The 22,514-nt window shown below is 44.5% G+C and overlaps 1 protein-coding gene across 1 annotated transcript in view; it reads left to right on the top strand.

Moving 5' to 3' along the window:
* The window catches only part of LOC124545580, a 117,022-nt gene that overhangs the window by 69,152 nt on the left and 25,356 nt on the right, over positions 1-22,514 (top strand). Inside the window, exons 5-6 of the mRNA XM_047124528.1 lie at positions 3,569-3,696; positions 14,292-14,461. Of these exons, the coding sequence (XP_046980484.1) occupies positions 3,569-3,696; positions 14,292-14,461 (298 nt within the window). The remainder of the gene's footprint in view (positions 1-3,568; positions 3,697-14,291; positions 14,462-22,514) is intronic.

Raw genomic sequence — 22,514 nt, 5'->3', positions numbered from 1 at the left:
ACTTATAGAAAGCATCCGGAAACGTAAAAATGTTAGAAATACTGAGAAAAATAAGAGAAATAGGCGACTAAAAATGCGTAATATACAATATGTACAAGAACCAAGAGGGAACAATAAGAATGCGAGACCAAGAACAAAATGCTGTCCCATCTTCCTACAAACACGTGCTGTATGTTCCATTCTTCACCGATTCTGCTTAGAAAGTCTAATCCGTCCAACTAATTTTCAACATTCCTCCGTAGCACCACTTCTCAAACGCTTCGATTCTCTTCAGTTCCGGTTTTTCCACAGTCCTGATTCACTTTGTTACAATCCTGTGCTCCAAACTTACATTCTCAGTTACTCGTCCTTAAGCTAAGATCGACGTTTGATATTAGTTGGCTTTAATGACAGCTCTTTTTTCTTGGTCTCCTTACTTTACCCTCTTGCTTAATGCATATATTGCACCAGACCCTTCTTTCCCTAGAGGTTACACCCATCTCCCTAAGAGTTTTTATACCGTCGTACGATTTTTATATATCTACAAATCCTACGAAGGTGTCTAGATTTTCCTTAAGTCTCGCTTTAATTATCAAGCGGCAACTGAAGAGTCCTTCTCTGATGCCTTTACCTTTCCTAAACTCAACCTAAAATCAAACTGCTCGTCATCTATCTCTTCCTTAATCTTCTTTTCTCCTTATATGTAGCAACTTACTTAAGTGCAATAATTCTTAAACTAATTGTGCGAATGTTCTCACACTTACCTGCCCTTGCAACCTTTAGAACTGTGTGGATAAAATTTTCCGGAGATTTTGATTGCATATCTCCAGAACCATAAAGTCTACAAACCAATTGGATTAATAGTATGGTTTCCAAATCTCTCAATAATTTTCGAAAGTCTTAATGACCGTTCCATATGCCTTCCACATGATTTGGTCGAAAGTCTTTCTAACTCTGTCTGTTCCTGTGGACTGGACAGGCAGGCATCTCGACGACCTCTCACCAGGTCACCTGGTGACCTGACGGCCACAGGCAAAAGCGACACCCAGTGCTGAACACCACAGAACGCCACTCAGTGTCCCCGCTGACTCTGTCTCTACACTATACCACCTATGGTACGGCGTCAGTGGTAAACGACGCATGGCAACCACAGATCTCAACCCAGATGATGTCAGTCTGTCTGTTATCTCGACCCCAACCTGCTGCTACACGTCCTGCTGTCGCTGCCCTACAGCCAAATGTCACTGTAATGCTCTCGGTACGATGCTCCTAAGTCCCTCATGCCGAAGATTCGATCTTTTACAAAGTCAGAAAGCTGCCCGTAAACTGAACGTACACGTTCATTGGACATTCTCTTATGCGATCTGCCCATGAATAATTCCAGTAGCGCCTCGATCTACATCTGTAGGTATGTCTTTTCTGTACTTAAAATAAGCTTGCATAACGACGAAATTCGAAATATATCACACAGGCATAAAAATAATTGAGTATGATTCTCTAAAAGACATCATAGCTGCCATCTATTGTAAAAAAAAAATATATATATATTTATTTTCACGACTGCAGTTTCGATCTTAAGCCCATTATCAGGTGGTATACAGCAAAAGCTGAAAAATAAATGACAGACGGCATGTACAGAATGGCACTGTCGTGCCATCCATATGGCAGTTATATTATAAAAATGTTAAAAACAACACATCGCTTACATTGTGCCTCAGTAGACGTCAAAAGTTACGAATCTGCTGATATGTATGTATCTCATCGTTGTATGGGTATGTTGAGTCTTGTAACTATGAGAATACATCAGGATTAAATGCAGTTAAGGATCGTAGAAATTGCACGAGGTAGATTTATTGTTACCGATGTTAACATGAATGAATCCCATCAAATCACTGTTCATGTACAGTGTTTACATGACAACTGAGGCAGTTGGTGGGGGAACATATTCACAAGTAGTTTTTTCTTTGCTGTCACCAGTGATTGTACACCCCACAGTAAACGTTTCATATCAGAGTATCTTAATATCATGTGAGACCTGAGTTTCTCCTGGCGTATACAACTTTCAAATAACTTCCGGGAATTCAGCCAGGTAACACTTTCAGCAACCGCCGATATTTCGGCGGGAGAACACCCTGCCATTTTCAATGGTGTTCTCCCGCCGAAATATCGGCGGTTGCTGAAAGTGTTACCTGGCTGAATTCCCGGAAGTTATTTGAAATCTTAATATCATGTTTACATTCCTTAACAGAATTTGGCATTCTTTATTATGATACAGTCATGTGATATAAGGAAATAAGATAATAAATTTGTTTATTATGATAGGACGTAACAGTACATATGCTATCTATCGCCAAAGACTTATAGTAGCTTGGATTCCCATAAAAACTGGTAATAATGATCATATATATCGTTTTACATGTGTATTCATTACAGCAGATTAACATTACAAAGGCATAAATCGCATTTGCCATAACTATCGTACATGAATTGATCCAACATGACAAAAAAAAGGAAGTACAATAACTCAGACAAAATCTGGATGGAACACTTCCCACAAATTACAGAACACTTCGTGTACTAGCATCTAATTATAAAATCTACTAGTAATGGTTCAAATGGCTCTGAGCACCATGGGACTTAACTTCTGAGGTCATCAGTCCCCTAGAACTTAGAACTACTTAAACCTAACTAACCTAAGGACATCACACACACCCAACCCCGAGGCAGGATTCGAACCTGCGACCGTAGCAGCAGCGCGGTTCCGGACTGAAGCGCCTAGAACCGCTCGGCCACAGCGGCCGGCGTGTATTATTAATATGTAAGGTACCATACATGTACAAATGTAGTCATACATTTCTATGGCCCTTAGAATGATTAGGGAGAGAAGGGTTATTTCAGCTGCACTTGCTAAACACCTCATACAGTTTTTTGCTGAATTACTAAAATATATTATTTATGTCAAAATAAAGGCATCCTAAATGTAAAAACGTGTGTGAGTGCACATGACTCTTCCTTGTTTTCATGCAAACCATACAACTCATTCGATATGTTATAAGGACCACTCATATTGTAAAACCAGCATACACATGATTCTGTTCAAATACATATGTCTTATGTTTGTCAGTAAGTCAGTCAAATAGGCGAATGACGCATCCTCATGTACGTAGCCTTCTATTATTAGCACCAAACCTGACTGCAAATAGTCTCAATTCTCCCTTATTGCTGAGCAAGTCGTGTGGGTGATTTTTGAAGTAGTTGCACATTTCCATTTTTCAAGTAGTTTGGTGCTTCTACCCTTAGGCAACCTATGAAGAATTTTTAAGACTGAATTTACGCTAGTTGATGGTACTCCTCCCGCTGTGTTTTATGTGCTCTTTCAATGTGTCACTGGAGTATGTGCTTTGTAACGTCTGGTCAAGGTGTGCATATTATAACTCTTACGATTACTGATGGTGTGTATTGATATAGTTTGAAAATGCTACTTGCATACACCTAGTGAGCTGGTGAGGGCAGAATATGAAAGCTTTGCTTCTACAGTAATCTGATTCACGGGCTTGTTCACTACTTTGTCGTCTCCTATCTTGTCCAGAACTGCAGGACCTGACTGCGGTTTTCCGGGAGCACCTCTCCAACACCTGGCGAGACTTTGCCAATCTCTTCTCACTCGGTGTGTCGCATGCCTCACAGCTGTTGGTTCCCCTCGCATTTGAAGATACGGTAAGTGGTGTTTTTTGCTCCTCTTATAAATTGTGTTATAGGTACGGGGGATGAGAAAACGACACACACCGCACGGTCAGTTCTCAGGGTCTGCTTCTCGGTTTATGTGGCTCACCGTGGAGCTATCTTCGGTTCTCCAGTCCTAAAGCTAACCCTCTGCAAGAATTCTGAACCAGCCTCTACTTCTGTGAGCCTTGTGGGGTTATGACACAGGGAGGCTGAGGATAGGGAAGAAAATCGTCTGTATCTTACTTTTCTCGTAGTTCGTCACTACTTCCCTAACAGATTTAGGGAACTTTGCATCAGATTATGGTTTGCAAGCCTGAGCCTGTTTGCTACATACTTAGTGGAGACTGATCTCGAGTGTATTGTCTGGCATTTTGTGTCGTCATCCGCGTCTCTGCTTATTCGGAATCTGTACTCCTAATGAAAGGAGGGACGGGGGGGTTCAGAGATTACATAACAAGAAAAAATTCAGTATTTAATAAGGTAGCAGATAAATTAAGTTTTACACACTGATATGGTTGCTGTCATGGACAATATCGTAAGGATACTTTGCCAATTTTATAAGAAGACAATGAGCAGAAATTGAAGAACATTAGTTTCTTAGTCTACAAACGCTAGAACATAACTATATCTTTCTCACGCACACTGATAAAATTTGTAATTCAAACCGCATTTATTCCACAGAAGCCAAAGCTCGTAAATGTTGCTTCAGTTCTAATTTGTAAGTATTCTATGGTCAGCTATAATTTATGCCACAGTAACAATTGGCATTCGTAAGAATTGCGTAAGTTAACATCTGATCCTATAAAATTACTTCTGCTCAACATGGAGGATCGTCGACTTCAGACCTCCTAGTTAACCTGTACACGTAGCTGATAGTTTGTACAGTTCGGCACGACTGCTCAAGCTCCTCCCGCTTTAACTTTGACGCGACTCCACGACCAGGTGTTGGCGCAGCCGTGGGTCGACCCCTGAGCTCCCCATCACCGGCGCCGTCCGTGTGACACGACAATGCCCCAGTGAAAACCGGCAGCTGAGGTCAGTCAGTTGGCGCGTGTTACGTCAGCGCGTGTCTTTGATAAGGGCACTGTACTACTACAATCACAAGAAGAATATTCAGTGAAGACATAAAAACCAATGAAGATCCGTGGCAGACAAACCTGAAAGAGGACGCTGCTTTCTGACACTATTCGTCTTAATCGTTAGGCTTCCTGCACGTGTCCCCTGGCCCAACTCAAACTTTTATCGAGTCTGACGTCTCCGCCTACGAGTAAATACAACCCGGGTTAAACGTAGATAAACATGAAATGTTTCGGCAATAGTGTGCATAAATATGTATGCGTATAAGTAAAATTAAAAATATTATCTTGAAAAAATTATTCCTTTTTTTCTCTGGCATCTGTCAGCAATATGCGAGGGTTGCCCAGAAAGTAAGGCACCGTATTTATTTTTTCAACAGTTCTTCATTGAATATAATGAGAATTACACACACACGAAACAATGCTGTTTCATGTACACGCCTAATTGTTCCAAGTAATCTCCATTCCGTTCTACGGCCTTCCCCCAGTGCGAAACAAGGGCGTGTATGCGCTATCGGTACCAGTCCTTGTCCTGCTGCTTCACTGTGTGAATCACCTCCTCATCGTCCTCAAAAGTCTTCCAGGAATGGCGTCCTTTAATGGCTCAAACAAGTGGAATTCCGAGGGGGCTGTAGGGTGTATGGGGTAACATCGTCCGACCCAGTTCTGCAATGTGTTCAGCAGTCCTCAGATTTGTGTGTGTCCAAGCGCTATTGTGTAGCAGCTAGAACACTCTAGCAGTAGTGGACACCAAAAAAACCAGAGGAAGATCCTAGCAGAGGAACCGAAACGTCGAACATTTTAGAAGAAACATGACGCGGCCTAATAACCCAGAAGATTTTAACTTCAAAACATCTCCTGGTTTGCTGTGGCGCTGAACTCGCTGGAAACGGGTCGCAAGTTTTCCTAATGTATTGACTTCTGCTTCTGTATTAATGGAAGCGCCTCTTGGCGTCACATCACCGAGAATCACACATTCGCAGTTCCAGAATACGATGACCACGACCTTACCTGCGGAAGCAATTGCTTTGAATTTTTTCTTCTGTGGGGAGTGGCAATGGTCCCACTCCATCGACTGTCGTTCCTTTTCGGCCTCAAAATGGTGGACCCTAGTTTCATCACCTGTCACAATCTGGGACAAGAAGGCCTTCCCCCTCAGCTTCAAAACGTTACAACAAACCGAGACAAATGTTTTTTTTTCTGTGCGATTTCTGATCCACCGTTAGACACCGTGGGACCAATCCTGCACACGCTTTCGAATATCGACGAGTCCGCATATGCGTCCACACTTCCTTTGCTGATTGACAGGTGCAGCACCAACTGCCGAGCCGCAACGCGTCTGCCCTCGCGAATGACATCAGCTCGCTGCAACACGTCTCGTGTGACACACATGTATGGTCTCCATGACCGCTGCAAACCGTGGAGTTCCGCCGAACCGCCTTCTGATGACCTCACCCTCCGTGCCCAGCGACTAACTGCACTTCTGCGACAGCAGATGCTCCATAGGCTTTGCAAAACCGTTTGTAAATATTCCCCACAGTTTCTGTCTCTGCAGTGAGAAATTCAATGACGGCATGTTGCTTGTAACGTACATCACCTACAGACGCCACTTTGAAACTGTCTAGCAGTTACGCCATCAGTCGGAAGTGGAAGAAATTTGCCGCGCTCACTCAGGAGACTTCAGATAAAACATACGTATCGTTTCGCATTCGTAGCATTGTTTTCGGTTGAGAAAAAAATACGGTGCATTACTTTCTGGGCAACCCTCCTAAAACTGATAGTCTTAAAGAAGGTACTTTGTTCAAAAAAATATGAAGAAGACGAACAACTGTATTGTGAAAACAACTCAATTTTTTACTTTCCATTTCTTCTCATATTTATGATGTACCAAACACCTTTGACATTTCGTAACTGATTCATATTTGTTAATATTTGTTACAGTATACACATTTTTATGAATAAGATAATTTTTTAATTCACGGTATGTAAAAAACACTTATTACTGACAGACAGAGAGAGAAGTTTTCAGTGTGTACGTACTTATGACAGCAACAGCAATGGCAGCACAAAAACAATAAACACACATACACTACAAATATATAAAATACTTTCTTAACAGGCATTCATATTGCACACGTTCCACACGAAATATATACTCATACACACATGCTCAGTGTGCAATGCAACATTCATAATCTCATATAAGCACACCAAACTGTGACAAACCCATCATCAAACTGTTTCCTATAAATAAACACGGTAAATCGCTTCAGCAAAGAATCTGGGTGTGGAAGGGTCCAAAACCCATTCCCACAGATGAACCACTTGTGATCGTTATAGGACAGCCCTGCTTGCAGCTGCAAATGCAGTATATACCTCAATTTGTCGTTCACCGGTGACATTGCAATTCTGTCAGACCCAGGAAGGGACCTGGAAGAGCAGTTGAATTGAATGGACAGTGTCCTGAAAGGAGAATTTAAGATGAACACTAACGAAAGCAAATCCAGGATAATGGAATGTAGTCGAATTAAGTCGAGTGATGCTAAGGGAATTAGATTAGGAAATGAGACACTTAAATTAGTAAATGAGTTTTGCTATTTGGGGAGCAAAATAACTGATGATGGTCGAAGTAGAGACGATATAAAATGAAGACTGGCAATGGCAAAGAAAGCGTTTCTGAAGAAGAGAAATTTGTTAACATCGATTATAGATTTGTCAGGAAGTCGTTTCTGAAAGTATTTGCATGGACTGGAAGTGAAACATGGACGATATATAGTTTGGACAAGAAGAGAATAGAAGCTTTCGAAATGTGGTGCAACAGAAGAATGCTGAAGATTAGATGGGTAGATCACATAACTAATGAGGAGGTATTGAATAAGATTGCAGAGAAGAGAAATTTGTGGCACAACTTGACTAAAAGAAGGGATCGGTTGGTACGACACGTTCTGAGGCATCAAGGGATCACCAATTTTGTATCTGAGGGCAGCATGGAGGGTAAAAATCGTAGAGGGGAGTCAGGAGATGAATACACTATGAGGATTCAGAAGGATGTAGGTTGCAGTAGGTACTGGGAGATGAAGAAATCGAAAGATTACCTGAACACCATTTGTGGTGCAGCGCCAATGCCTTTGAGGAAGCACCTCTTGTAGTCCCTGATCGGGAAAGCCTTTGAGGCTGTGCAAATTACTGTGCTTTTCATGCAGATTGGTGGAATAGTCCAGCTCTACCTCCAGGACACATCCCTCAACAGCATCAGCACGCACATATTTGATCTTTTTTCCTCCATATGACGACTTCCCATTTGGACATCCATCAGAACCATCCAAATGGTAAAACTTGTCAAATAGTTTGTTGTATTGCTCCTCGCTCATTTGCAGGTTATTTGCCTTGGCATACCCGTGCACACATTGGCAAAGGCACATGCATGTCAACATCAGTCAAGAGTTCGATGCTGATAGGCGTCTTTTTTAACATGGCGTCTCACGAAATCTCAGGCAAACACTATAGAACTTCTCTAAGATCTCGGCGACCAGATGTACATTGGTGTTCATCATTTTACATGTTCTCGTAAATCAGAGATGCCGAACACCTGCCATACATCCACCAAGTGCTTGTTCTCTGCATTCAGTATGGAAGTGCCTCTTAGTTTGAGAGATTGCAGGGCACTCACTTCCGATTCGGTGTTATGCCACTTCATGTTTTTAGGGAAGATGATCTTTATTACGATCTGACTTCATACATGGGCAGTAGTTAATGCTCTCGCTTGTGTGCTAGCGAAGGAATAGCAGTAAGCTTTACCTGCGTTCAAAGGAATAGGGTGCCCATTTAAACGACTGCAGTAAAAGTGTACGGCGAGTGAAGGCCGATGGAAGCGAATTTTTTCTGCGGAGCCTCATGAATACACTTCCGGACGGCCGTGTCCCGCGGTCTCATTGTGCAGACACGTTTGAACAGCGCCAGTCGGTCGCCCATCACGTCCAGCGTCCAGAAGTCGCCGGCAATAGAGGATGGCAGGCCTTTGTTAGGCAGGGAGCCGTCGGGACAATTGTGTGCCTTCTGCGAATTTCCGTGTGACGTGTCACTGGCGCCCAGACTCCAGACTCAGTTGTGCCACACAGTGTGCTCATGTTCATCTTCTTCTTCTGGCTTAACAATATCCACGCCATATAGGTGAACCGAATACATGCGGTTCTGAATGCCTTTGGAAGGATATGGAGTTCTGTGAGGAATTCAGTGCGCTGGAAACTTTACCGACCGTGCACATCTGATATTCGTTTTGTGTCCGTATGCCTTGCATTTTTAGGATAATTTCTGTCGCTAGCGAGAAGCGACAATGCAAGGCATTTTAAATTCCTCTCATCAAGATTTTGGACATTAATGCATGCTTTTTTATCAGTATATCCTATGGAAAAGAAATGTAGCTGGACCACACAATAAGTGGATCAGAATCTTAGGAATAGAAATCGAGGTAGACCATTTGGCTGAGCCTCATGCTGAACCCCTTCCCGCATCTCAGAAAAGTGACTCAGTATGACCACTCTGGGCTAGACTCTCCCCACGATGTCACGCCTGTTCTGCCGCAGAGTTGGACAATTCTCTTCTCCTCAACGTCACGTCCTCTTTTGGGGGTGCGTAAGTCCACAGGAGAGAACTGCTTTGCCATTATTGGAGGGATGTTATGTATCGATGGCGTATCCAGGCGGCCACAGAGAGGCGTGGGCTGCAGTGTAAGACCGTCGTCTAGTAACTACGCACAGAAGAAGAAAAGACGCAGTTGATAAGTATTTAATGAATTAGAAATAAAAAAATCTATTCAGTCATTATTAATAGTAGTAAATTCTGTGTACCTACATACAAAATGATGATGTGTTGCTGAAAGTGTGTTCCAGAAATGAACACAACAACAAAGAGGCATGTTGGTCCTTAAGAGTGGATCGAGTATCGGGGAGTGTGTCAGAGAGAATACTGACCAACCCAAACGACAACACAGGTGTAGAGGCACCAGTAGCTGGTGGTTTGGTCAGAATAACGATTTTCTCATTGGGCACATCTACACACAAGAACATCTCATAAGAAACAACCAAAAATTAAATAATGTAGGATAATGAAAGTATTAGTACTCACACATCTGTTCCTGAACAATCAGTCATTCCCGGGGATCCTCATCGTCATCATCGCCATATTAGTCGGAGGAGAATTATGAGCAAATTTTAAACACATTGTAAATCACGCATTGGACAAGTATGTACCGAAAAAGTGGGTTACGGACGGAAAAGACCCACCGTGGTTTAACAGCGCGATTCGGAGAATGCTCAGGAAGCAAAGGCAGTTGCACTCGCGGTACAAGAAAGTTCGGGAGAATGAGGACAGGCAAAAGTTAGTAGAGATTCGTGCTGCTGTAAAAAGAGCGATGCGCGAAGCATTCAATTACTACCACCGTCATACCTTAGCAAAAGATCTTGCTGAGAACCCAAGGAAATTCTGGCCTAACGCAAAATCGATATGAAGTGGGACAAGCATGTAATGGCAGTTGTGGGGAAGGCGGATAGTCGTCTTGGGTTCATTGGTAGAATTTTGGGAAGATGTGGTTCATCTGTAAAGGAGACCGCTTATAAAACACTAATACGACCTATTCTTGAGTACTGCTCGAGCGTTTGGGATCCCTATCAGGTCCGATTGAGAGAGGACATAGAAGCAATTCAGAGGCGGGCTGCTACCTTTGTTATTGGTAGGTTTGATCATCACGCGAGTGTTACATAAATGCTTCAGGAACTCGGGTGGGAGTCTCTAGAGGAAAGGAGGAGTTCTTTTCGTGAATCGCTTCTGAGGAAATTTAGAGAACCAGCATTTGAGGCTGACTGCAGTACAATTTTACTGCCGCCAACTTACATTCCGCGGAAAGACCACAAAGATGAGAGAGATTAGGGCTCGTACAGAGGCATATAGGCAGTCATTTTTCCCTCGTTCTGTTTGGGAGTGGAACAGGGAGAGAAGATGCTAGTTGTGGTACGATGTACCCTCCGCCACGTACCGTACGGTGGATTGCGGAGTATGTATGTAGATATAGATTTGGCACATTAAAATCCCATAGCGAGTCATGGCTTATTGCCACTAGAAAGGAAGAAGTAGAAATCGTAAGTATCATTTATAAACAAAAACAGAAATAGTGCTTTACTGTATCGAATACGTATACTTAGTATCATCCTGTGCCAAGTTGTTCATCATGAATGACATCACACCATCGTCGGGAAATAGTGACAACAGTGTAGTGTGACCACTGTTATCCAATGCGCGTGGGCGCTTATTGCAGGCACCATCAGAATCACGGTTGCCACACGAGCGCTTGACTCCGACCTCAGCGCTGGCTAGCAGTCGGACAGAGCTAGACCTGGGCCGCCCTCCGCAGGGCTTTTCGCACGCCCCTCCAGCCACGCAACGTGCGCTGATGAGGAATTCAAGTCCCAGCCGATAATGCCCCTTCTCTCGGCACTAAAATTACTTACACGTAGGTCATTGCGACAGGTCGCAGTCTGTAGGTGCATGTTTGGACATTCTTCTCTCAACTTGGTACAACACTCATTACTTACCAGGCGTAAACTATTTTGTGCTGGTACGCGTCTATTTCTAGAAAGAAGAAGAACTACATACATTAAACGAGTGGGATTACGCTGTGACAGAAATGCACGAAATGGAACACGCCGGCTACCAGCAGCTGCTGATCTGCAGCGTTTCGAGTGACACATTGCAGACACTTGCAAAATCATCTCGACATTTCTCGAAAAAGAGTGTGGGTGTAAATATACTTAGCTGACAAAAGAATTGTAAAAAAAAAGAGGTCGGGAGTATCTAAATAACTACAAAAATTTTATTAGAAAAACATTTTTTATTGCTCAGCCTTTGTAATATTTGCACATATCTGCAAGAGAAGTAAACCCGTTTTTCTCTCCTCCACAATACACTTGCTTGAGATGTCTCTCTGATGGACATTTGAATGATTCCAATTTCAGGATGGCAGTGTTCTTGAAAATTACGCTCATGCGTACCACCTTCTCGCAACTTTTGACGTTCACGAAGCTGTCTCCGTGATCAAAGTTTCGGAGTGATGTCAGCATGTCCTCATAGGTCAGTCCTGTATCGTCCAAGCTTTTGCGATGATCGAATCGAGTCAGCCACGCTGCTGTCTTACAAATCATATCACATTTCATTGCTCTGGACTGCTTCGGCCAGAAAGCGATGCTGCAAGAACGAGGCCGGCGACGATTGAAGAGAATCGTTCAACGTGACAGAAGTGCAAGCCTTCCGCGAACTGCTGCAGGTATCAGTACTGGGGCATCAGACAGTGCCAGCGTGCGAACCGCACAACGAAACATCGTCGATATGGGCTTTCCCAGCCAAAGTCCCACTCGTGTTCCCTTGATGACTGAATGACACAAACCTTTACGCCCCGCCTGGGCCGCCAACTCCGAAAAAAATGGTTCAAATGGCTCTGAGCACTATGGGACTTAACATTTGAGGTTATCAGTCCCATAGACTTAGAACTACTTAAACCTAACTAACCTGAGAACATCACACACATGCATGTCTGAGGCAGGATTCGAACTTGCGACCGTAGCAGCCGTGTCGTTTCGGACTAAAGCGCCTAGAACCGCTCGATCACAGAGACGGGCGCCACCCCCGACACTGGACTGTTGTTGACTGGAAACATGTTGCCAGATCGGTCCAGTCTCGTTTCAAATTGTATCGAGCGGAGTGACGTATAGGAGTATGGAGACAACCTCATGAAATCCATGGGCTTTGCATGTCAGCAGAGGACTGTTCAAGATGGTGGAGCTTGCTTAATGATGTGGAGTGTGTGCAGATGTAGTGACCGCTGATATGTCTAGATACGACTCTGACAGATAACACGTATGTAAGCACCCTGTCTGATCACTTCCATTGTGCATTACGACGGACATAGACATTCCAGCAGGACACTCCGGCAGCCCACACCTCCATAATTGCTACACACTGGTGCTTAAGCTCAGGAGAGTGTCACTGGAGCCAGACTCCACAGACAACAAGATTACTGAGGGGATGCCTTGGAAGAACGTGATGTTCACAAGGGATCTCCAACCCTCTCGTGCTCTTACGGATTTATGGACAGCCCTACAGGATTCGTGGTGTCAGTTCCTTCCAACTCTGCTTCAGGCATTATTAGGCACCTGTACCAGTTTCTTTGGCTCTTCAGTGTATGTTTGTATGCTGTAACGTTCGTGTGTTACGCTTTTAACAGACGATCAATGCATTGTAAGTCCAAATGGCGAGAGATATTTTTTTATGTGATATAATTACAATTTTAGAACTTTCAGATATTCCTGCACTTTTACTGGAAAACTTAGCTGTTGCCAAATTTCATGTTCTTAAGTCAATGGGGAATACCCTATAGCTTCCGATGACTGTGTTTTCGAGCATCAATGTTTGTGACATAAACGGCCGCATCCTTTGATTGGAGTGACTTGTAAGCTTAAAATTTTGATGCTTCACAGGGCCTCGCACATTAATATATGGCATGAATCTGTACTCGGTAGGCCTACGTATACCCGCCCTTAACAAAAAGATTCTTAACAGTCGGACAGGCAGACAGCCACGAAACGATTCTATAAGGGTTTCATTTTACAGGTTGAGAGATGGAACCCTAATCATTCCACAGTATTCTGTTTTCATCCGCCGGAGCAATTTCGAAATATCTTTTCTGATATAGTTTCTCTGTTAAAATCAAAGACGGGTTCATTTTTTTCCCCATTTTAAACACGTAAGGTCAATAAACCGTGCTACATTCCCTCAAACCTTCGATATTCGAGACAGATATATACGACATCGTGTTAGATGCCAATCAAGAAACGGAAATTTTTGGCAAAAGCTAGCAGCCAGGTAACTGACAAACGCTACAAAATTTTGAGTCAAACTGACATTTCATGTGTGCCCAACTAATTCAGATAATTTCTGTGATGTGGAGCGGCTGATGTCTATCATTGCGTTTGTAAACGGTCGTAACATGCGCTCAAGTTCCTTACAGCATTGGTAACGAATAAGATTTTAACGGAATCGTCAACAATCTGACGATTCTATTTTCGAAAATCGTTCAACATTTTGAATAGAATCTCCTCCGAGTCCCAGCCACGGCATGTGGGAACTCGACGCTGCTGGCAGACCCCCAACATTTCCTTCGGACATGATATCACGAGAGTATGCATTTACGCGTATAGATTCAGACGTTTGTATTGTTAAATACCAAAAAATATCTGCAGCTCTCTCATCATAGTTTCAGAATTGTGTTTATTTAATAAGATACCACTAGGCACCTGCTACACACTGATGTCTTAATCCCTGTAGAAAAGTGAATGTCCTACACTCATACCCTGGCAGTAATTTCAGTTTTATGTAGTAGTGATGTATGTAACTGTAAACTAAGACAGGCTGCTGCGTGTGAATGTTATGAAAGTAATTTGAACTGTTTTCTGTGTGTCTCAGGGTAACCACACGAGTGATCAGCGACTTCACGGTTGGATTAAGGACGTGGAACGTGTGGGAGACATGCTACACACAAAATTAACCGGATTGGTACTCGACACGCAATCCATTATCAAACAGGTAGCGCACTACGAGATAGAACAAGACAAGCCTTCGCTCCTGAAATTCAGGTATAAACCTGTGTACACTCAAATCTTTCTCAAAGTCACTATGATTTGTTAGAGTCTATTTCTCTTTTTTCCGTGGAAGTATTCATTACTGTTACACGAACTTGTAGGATACGTGTCAGGTTAATAAAAGGTGTCCATACAAGATATTACATTACACAAAATATTACATGACACTTTGTATTTTTAATTTTTTTTCTTGGTGGGGGTTGGGGAAATTACCCACTTCCTATATCCAAAAATTCGTCTAATGAGTACAAGAAGTCGCCATTAAGAAATTCTTTTAATTTCCTTTTTAAATGCTATATGGCTATCTATCAGACTTTTGATGCTATTAGGTGAGTGACAGCATAATTTACCCCCTTCTGAGCCAAAGTTAGATTTAACCTTGAGTAATGAAGATCATCCTTGCTCCTAGAGTTGTAGCCATGTACACTGCTATTACTTATGAATTCGTTCGGATTGTTAATAACAAATTTCATAAGTGAGGCTACAGTGAAGACCTCTAGCTCTTTAAATGTCTGCAGGATGTTCTTGCATGAGCTCCAGCAATTATTCTGATTACACGCTTTTGTACAATGAACACTCTTTTACTCAATGATGCCATACGAAAGCAGAAAATGCAAATAGACGTGGTAAGCTAATTTACTGATATGTATATCGCCAAAATTTGCAATGACCCTAATAGCATAAGTAGCTGAACTCAAACGTTTCAGCAGATCTTCAGTGGGTTTTTTCGAGTTCATCCCTCATCAATGCATACACCTATAAATTTTGAATATTCTACCTTAGCTACCGATTTCTGATCGAAGCCTATACAGGGTGTTACAAAAAGGTACGGCCAAACTTACAGGAAACATTCCTCACACACAAAGAAAGAAAATATGTTATGTGGACATGTGTCCGGAAACGCTTACTTTCCATGTTATTACTTCTCTTCAAGTCACATTAATCATGGAATGGAAACACACAGCAACAGAACGTACCAGCGTGACTTCAAACACTTTGTTACAGGAAATGTTCAACATGTCCTCCGTTAGCGAAGATACATGCATCCAACCTCCGTCGCATGGAATCCCTGATGCGCTGATGCAGCCCTGGAGAATGGCGTATTGTATCACAGCCGTCCACAATACGAGCACGGAGAGTCTCTACATTTGATACCGGAGTCGCGTATACAAGAGCTTTCAAATGCGCCCATAAATGAAAGTCAAGAGGGTTGAGGTCAGGAGAGCGTGGAGGCCATGGAATTTGTCCGCCTCTACCAATCCATCGGTCACCGAATGTGCAGGAGCTCCATCGTGCATGAACCACATGTTGTGTCGCACTTGTAAAGGCACATGTTGTAGCAGCACAGGTAGCGTATCCCGTATGAAATCATGATAACGTAGGTGGGAGAACATGGGGCCCAATCAAGACATCACCAACAATGCCTGCCTAAACGTTCACAGAAAATCTGTGTTGATGACGTGATTGCACATTTGCGTGCGGATTCTCGTCAGCCCACACATGTTGATTGTGAAAATTTACAATTTGATCTCGTTGGAATGGAGCCTCATCTGTAAAGAGAACATTTGCACCGAAATGAGGATTGACACATTGTTGGATGAACCATTCGCAGAAGTGTACCCGTGGAGGCCAATCAGCTGCTGATAGTGCCTGCACGCGCTGTACATGGTACGGAAACAACTGGTTCTCCCGTAGCACTCTCCATACAGTGACGTGGTCAACGTTACCTTGTACAGCAGCAACTTCTCTGACGCTGACATTAGGGTTATCGTCAACTGCACGAAGAATTGCCTCGTCCATTGCAGGTTTCCTCGTCGTTCTAGGTCTTCTCCAGTCGCGAGTCATAGTCTGGAATGTTCCGTGCTCCCTAAGACGCCGATCAATTGCTTCGAACGTCTTCCTGTCGGGACACCTTCGTTCTGGAAATCTGTCTCGATACAAACGTACCGCGCCACGGCTATTGCCCCGTGCTAATCCATACATCAAATGGGCATCTGCCAACTCCGCATTTGTAAACATTGCACTGACTGCAAAACCACGTTCGTGATGAACACTAACCTGTTGATGCTACGTACCGATGTGCTTGATGCTAGTACTGTAGAGCAATGAGTCGCATGTCAACACAAGCACCGAAGTCAACGTTACCTTCCTTCATTTGGGCCAACTGGCAGTGAATCGAGGAAGTACAGTACATACTGACGAAACTAAAATGAGCTCTAACATGGAAATTAGGCGTTTCCGGACACATGTCCACATAACATCTTTCCTTTATTTGTGTGTGAGGAATGTTTCCTGAAAGTTTGGCCGTACCTTTTTGTAACACACTGTATTTATTAATGGTGTCATTCCATTTATTGTGTGGAACTCTATGTACTGTGTTTTGTCAAAGCAGCACAATGAACGGTGTTACTGCTTTGACTGGAGAAAGTACCGATGCTTGCAGATACTTCGCAAGTTTTCGTACTTTGTGGAAACAGTGACGTGGGAAAACCTGTGGCGCCTGACACGAATATTGCGAATGTCCTCACCTTATGCGGGACAAAAAAGTCACCTGCCGGAGAAATTACGCTAATATCGTGTAGTAGCGACTCTAGCCCAGATACTGGAATCAAATCGGCGAGGAAGAGAGGAAACAAGTTACGTTGATCTCAATAGACGAAGGAAAAAGCTAATCAGTGATGAGAATTAAACAAAAAGTGGGAATACGTCAGCAAAGGGGACGAAGCGGACAGCCATGGTTGTTATATTTTGTGCTGTGATTGGTGTGTCTGCAGCATAGAACGTAAATGTACCAAGTTGCGAGCGAGAGGAAAGCGGAATTGTCTCTCGAGTTGTTGACTGTGGAAGGGATTATGTTGGCGGTATGGGGGGTGACATGGTGGCTTCGTATGTGGAAATAAATAAGCTGCCAGTAGGCATCCCAGGTCTTGTGGTGGCTTCTTGGATTACTTTAGGTGACTTGTAGCTATGGAGGTGGAAAACGTCGATTAGGATGGACAATTAGACTGGGTCGTGACTGCTGGATGAAAAACTTCCGCAGTTATATCTGAAGAAGTTGGCACAGGAGTCACTTTGGGGACGGGTGTGTGAGAAAGGAAATAATGTGGAATAGTAGGACTTGGACAGACAGGCAGTAGCACAGGTGATTGCTAGGGTGATAAAATACATGGTCAGGAAAAATTGTTCTGCAGGATGACTGAAAATGATTTGTAGGCAACTGTTTTCTTTTATATTTTTTTTTATTTTTTAAAAACGCCCTATTGCTAGTCCACATTGGTTATTTTGCGGGAATTTTTTGTTCACTGCTCCACATCTGTCATCCGTATGAGTGGGCTACTGGTACACGGTGTAGGGAGACGTGCAGATAGTGTGATGGGAAAAAGCATGGATATTCTGTCACGCAGTGGGCACGAAGGTAAGAATGGTTGGGGAGGTGAATTTATGGGTAGATCGGAAGATAGGGTTGCACTACACAAAGGATGCAGCTACTCGGGTAGCACAGAACTTGTGCACTGCACATAGTGGGTTTAAGACTAGGCGGTGGTTTGAGGCACTCTCATGCACACAGTCGGTTACACATAGCGAAATCAGACCTCTTTCAGAGTAAATGTAAATCGACTCCAAAAATTTTATCAGTAAACTGTCGAAGTAATCGTAACAAAGTTCCCGAATTTGCTGCCTTCCGCGAACGTTCTCAACCTCAAATTATTCTTGGGACTAAGAGCTGGCTAATATCTGAAGTAGAATACTCTGAGATATTTAGCGAGTCTTGAAATGTGTGTGAGAAGGACAGCTTAGACGCCGTAGGAGAGGGAGTGTTCATTGCAGTCGACAAAAGTATTCTCTCTACTGAGGTTGGATTTGAGTATGATCTTGAAGTTATCTGGTTGCGAATAACAGATTTAAATGAAACCATGTTAATTGTTGGATGGTTTTACTCGCCTCCCAATTCTGCTGTGACAGTTCTACAGTCATTAACAGAGTGTCTACGGCCAATAGTGCGTAAATACCCCGTTCACGCAATACTAGTTGGAGGCGAGTTTAACGCGCCGAGTATAGACTGGGGTGTTTATGGATTCATTGCAGAGGTTACAGAGCACGTGCGGTTGTTAACATCTCACTTAGACAGTGGACCACTATCATTTGTTTGAAGTTCCCTCATAATTCCTCTATGGCTAGTGTTGTGGAACCAGACTGTAAATCGTGCTCCAGGCAAGTATGTGCCCAGTAAGTGGATTAAAGCCAGAAAAGACTCACTGTGGTTTAATAACGAATTTCGGAAAAAGCTGAGGAAGTAAAGGCTGTTGAATTTTCGGTTCAAAAGACGTCGGGCAAATGACGACAGGCAAAGATTACTAGAGATTTGTGCTTCTGTGAAAAGATCTATGCGCGAGCGACACAACAGCTACCACCGTCACACCTTCACTAAAGATCTGATAGAGAACCCGAAAAAATTCTGGTCCTATGAAAGTCGCTAAGCGTGTCTACGGCTTCCATTTAGTCACTCGTTGACCAATCTACTTTGGCACCAGAATACAGCAAAAGGAAGGCCAAAGTTCCAAATTCTACGTTTTCGAAATCGTTCAAGCAGGAGAATCGTAAAAAATTACTGTCGTCTGACCATCACACTGAATCCCGTATGTCTTACATAGTGATAAGCACCCTTGGCGAAGAGAAACAACTGAAAGATTTGAAAACAAATATGTAGCTAGTCCGAATGGAATTCGGTTTTTCCAAGAGTACCCTACGTCATCGGCCCCTTACTTAGCTGGCATTTATCAAGAATCTTTCTACCAGCGCTAAGTGCCAAGTGTTGTGGTTGGCAGGAGAGCCAACGCCGTGTTACTAGAGGAGGCCGAAATGCACGCGTTTTAGCTGACGCAGGCTGGCGTGAGGTCTGGAACAGGACAAGGAAATTAGAATTTAGAAAAACGGACGTAGCTGGTGGAGTACTTAACTTTAATCCATTAATGATGAACGTCGCTCTTGACGGTACATGATTCACAATATCAAGAGTAACTGAATATGGTGCCTTGCTAGATCGTAGCAAATGACGTAGCTGAAGGCTATTCTAAACTATCGTCTCGGCAAATGAGAGCGTATTTTGTCTGTGAACCATCGCTAGGAAAGTCGGTTGTACAACTGGGGTGAGCGCTAGGAAGTCTCTCTAGACCTGCCGTGTGGCGGCGCTCGGTCTGCAATCACTGATAGTGGCGACACGCGGGTCCGACGTATACCACCGGACCGCGGCCGATTTAAAGGCTACCACCTAGCGAGTGTGGTTTCTGGCGGTGACACCACATTCTTCCCCCGCAAATCGGCGTACGGTTGTGGCATAAGGCTTCCGCCCGCCGTGGGGAGGACCCCATGTTGACGTTTGCGACAAGGTGGGGAGCCTAACAACAGGCGAGGCTGTGCCACCCGCACCCTGCCATTCAGACCGCGGGCAGCTAGGAAACGTCTGAAAACCTTCTCCAGGGTGCACGCCCGTAGAGAGACAGGAGGGGCCGAAGGGTCGACCTCCATCGGGCCGGGGCACCCGACGGGCGAAGACGACACGTGGTCCGGGGCGAGCAAGAGTTCCATGTCGGAGGACAACTGGTCCCGGGAAGCGATCGGCGACGCGTGACCCAGGGAGGCGCCCGGCGGCTGCAGCGAAACGTCCACTGCGGGCGTCGCCGGCGGGAGAACAGGCAGCGACGGCGGTGCGTCGCCATGGGGCAAAATGGAAGGCAGCGTCGGTAACACTTGGGCCTGAGGCGAGCCAGTAGATTGGTCCCCGGGGCGCTGACCGGACGGCACCGTCGCTGAAAGCAGACGGGGAGCGGCAGAACCCGTGCGACGACAGAGGCGCGGCTGGTTGAGATGCCGACGCACCTCACCAGAGGGCCCCAAAACCAGATACATAGCGCGGCCGAGGCAGCGAAGAATGCGCCCTTTGAGCCAACGCCGTGAACCTCGGTAGTGGCGATAGTAGACAACGTCGCCTGGAGCAAAAGCAGGTGTCTGTCGCTGCACAGGAACCTGATGCGGCGGATGTAGCAAAGACATCGAGGTTCGATGAGGGCGACCGTGGAGCAACTCAGCCGGCGAGCGACCATCTCGGGGCTGAGAGCGATACGAGGACAAAAAGAGCAATAACGCGCACTCCCGAGAATGCGACTCTTTTAACTTCAACATCTGTGACTTGAAAGTCCTGACCAATCGTTCAGCGGCACCGTTTGACTGAGGCGAAAACGGCGCGGGCGTCAGATGTTGAATACCATTGGCTGTACAGAATGACTGAAATTCTGCAGACATGAATTGTGGGCCATTGTCGGAAACAATAGTCTGTGGAAGACCTTCAATGCAAAAGATAGCAGGTAACGCTTGGATGGTGGGTGATGACGTCGTGGAAGACATCCGGACAACAAAAGGAAAATTATTGAATGAATCTACTACAACCAACCATCGAGCATTCCGGAATGGCCCAGCAAAATCGATGTGTAAGCGTTGCCAAGGGGAAGTGGCTTTTGGCCATGCAAAGAATTTCCGCGGTGGTGCTGATTGTTGTTCGGCACACGCCATGCAAGAAGAGCACATATTCGTAATCGCGGCATCGATTCCGAACCAAGTACAGTGCTGACGAGCAAGTTGTTTCGTTCTCCCTATACCCCAATGTCCTTGGTGGAGAAGCTGTAAGACATAGGACTGTAACGAACGTGGTACCACGACCTTGGACTGATCATTATCAGAACGCAACAGCAAAACACCACGTCGTACAAAAAGTCTCTCCTGGTGAGCAAAAAATCGGCGAACCAACGGATCCCCGATCCGTGACTTTGACAAGGGCCATTGCGTAGCAACATAACGCAGAACGGTAGCAAGGACAGGGTCGGCAGCTGTGGCTGTAGCTACACGACGAAAATCAATCGGAAACGACTCGACCACGTCATCGGTTTCCGCATCAATGAACATTCAAGCACGTTCGGTGGAATCGAATGCTCTATCCTCAGCAACAGGCAAAGGGGACAACGCATCGGCGTTTCCGTGCTTAGCAGTGGACCGATACAAGATATCGTAGCGGTACTGCGAGAGGAAAATAGACCAGCGAATGAATTTCTGCGCTGTACGTGGAGGTACAGGCTTGTTCGGATGGAAAAGCGATGTGAAAGGTTTGTGGTCTGTGATGATGGTAAAGTGATGACCATACAAGAAATCATGAAACTTTGTAACACCAAATACGAGAGCCAATGCTTCTTTCTCGAACTGTGAATAATTTCTTTGCGCAGACGAGAGCAATTTGGGCGCAAAGGCAATAGGGCGATCGTGCGATCCATCTTTCTGCGCAAGCACAGCACCGATCCCGAAATCCGATGCATCCACCAACAACAAAAGGGGCTTCTGGCGGTCGAATGGCGTAAGGCAAGTATTGGAAAGCAACGCCGATTTCAACTGGCGAAAGGCGGGTTCGCATTCCGTCGTCCAGACGAACGGAACACCTTTACGGCGTAAGCGATGAAGCGGAGCTGAAATGGAAGAGACATGTGGCACATATCTGTTATAGTAATTTATTTTTCCCAGCACACTCTGTAGCTGCTTCAAATTCTGCGGCGAAGGCAAGTCTTGTATGGCACGAAGGTGCGTGGGACTGGGATGTATGCCTTGCGCATTGAGTACATGTCCAAGGTATGGCAAATCACGAGCAATAAACACACACTTGTTCTTCCGCAAGCGAAGACCATTTTGTCGCAAGACCTGAAATAATGTTCTGAGATTGGCCAAATGTTCTTCTTCCGTCTTTCCGGAGATCACAATATCGTCCAGATAATTTCCTGTAGTAGGGACCGACGCACAAACAGTTTGTTGATATTGCTGAAAGAATGCAGGGGCGGATGCACACCCGTATGGCAGTTGTTTGAATTAATACAACCCAAGATGCGTGTTAACCACCAAAACGCGCTGGGATTCTTCGTCCACCGGTATTTGAAAGTACGCATCTGCTAGGTCCAACTCCGAAAAATATTTACCCGGGCACAGTTTGTCAAAAGGTCTTCCGGGCGGGGTA

This window comes from Schistocerca americana, chromosome 8 (genome assembly GCF_021461395.2).
Source record: "Schistocerca americana isolate TAMUIC-IGC-003095 chromosome 8, iqSchAmer2.1, whole genome shotgun sequence".
Classification (NCBI taxonomy): domain Eukaryota; kingdom Metazoa; phylum Arthropoda; class Insecta; order Orthoptera; family Acrididae; genus Schistocerca; species Schistocerca americana.
Note: the sequence above shows the minus strand (reverse complement) of the source record. Positions and strands in the feature narration are given on the sequence as shown.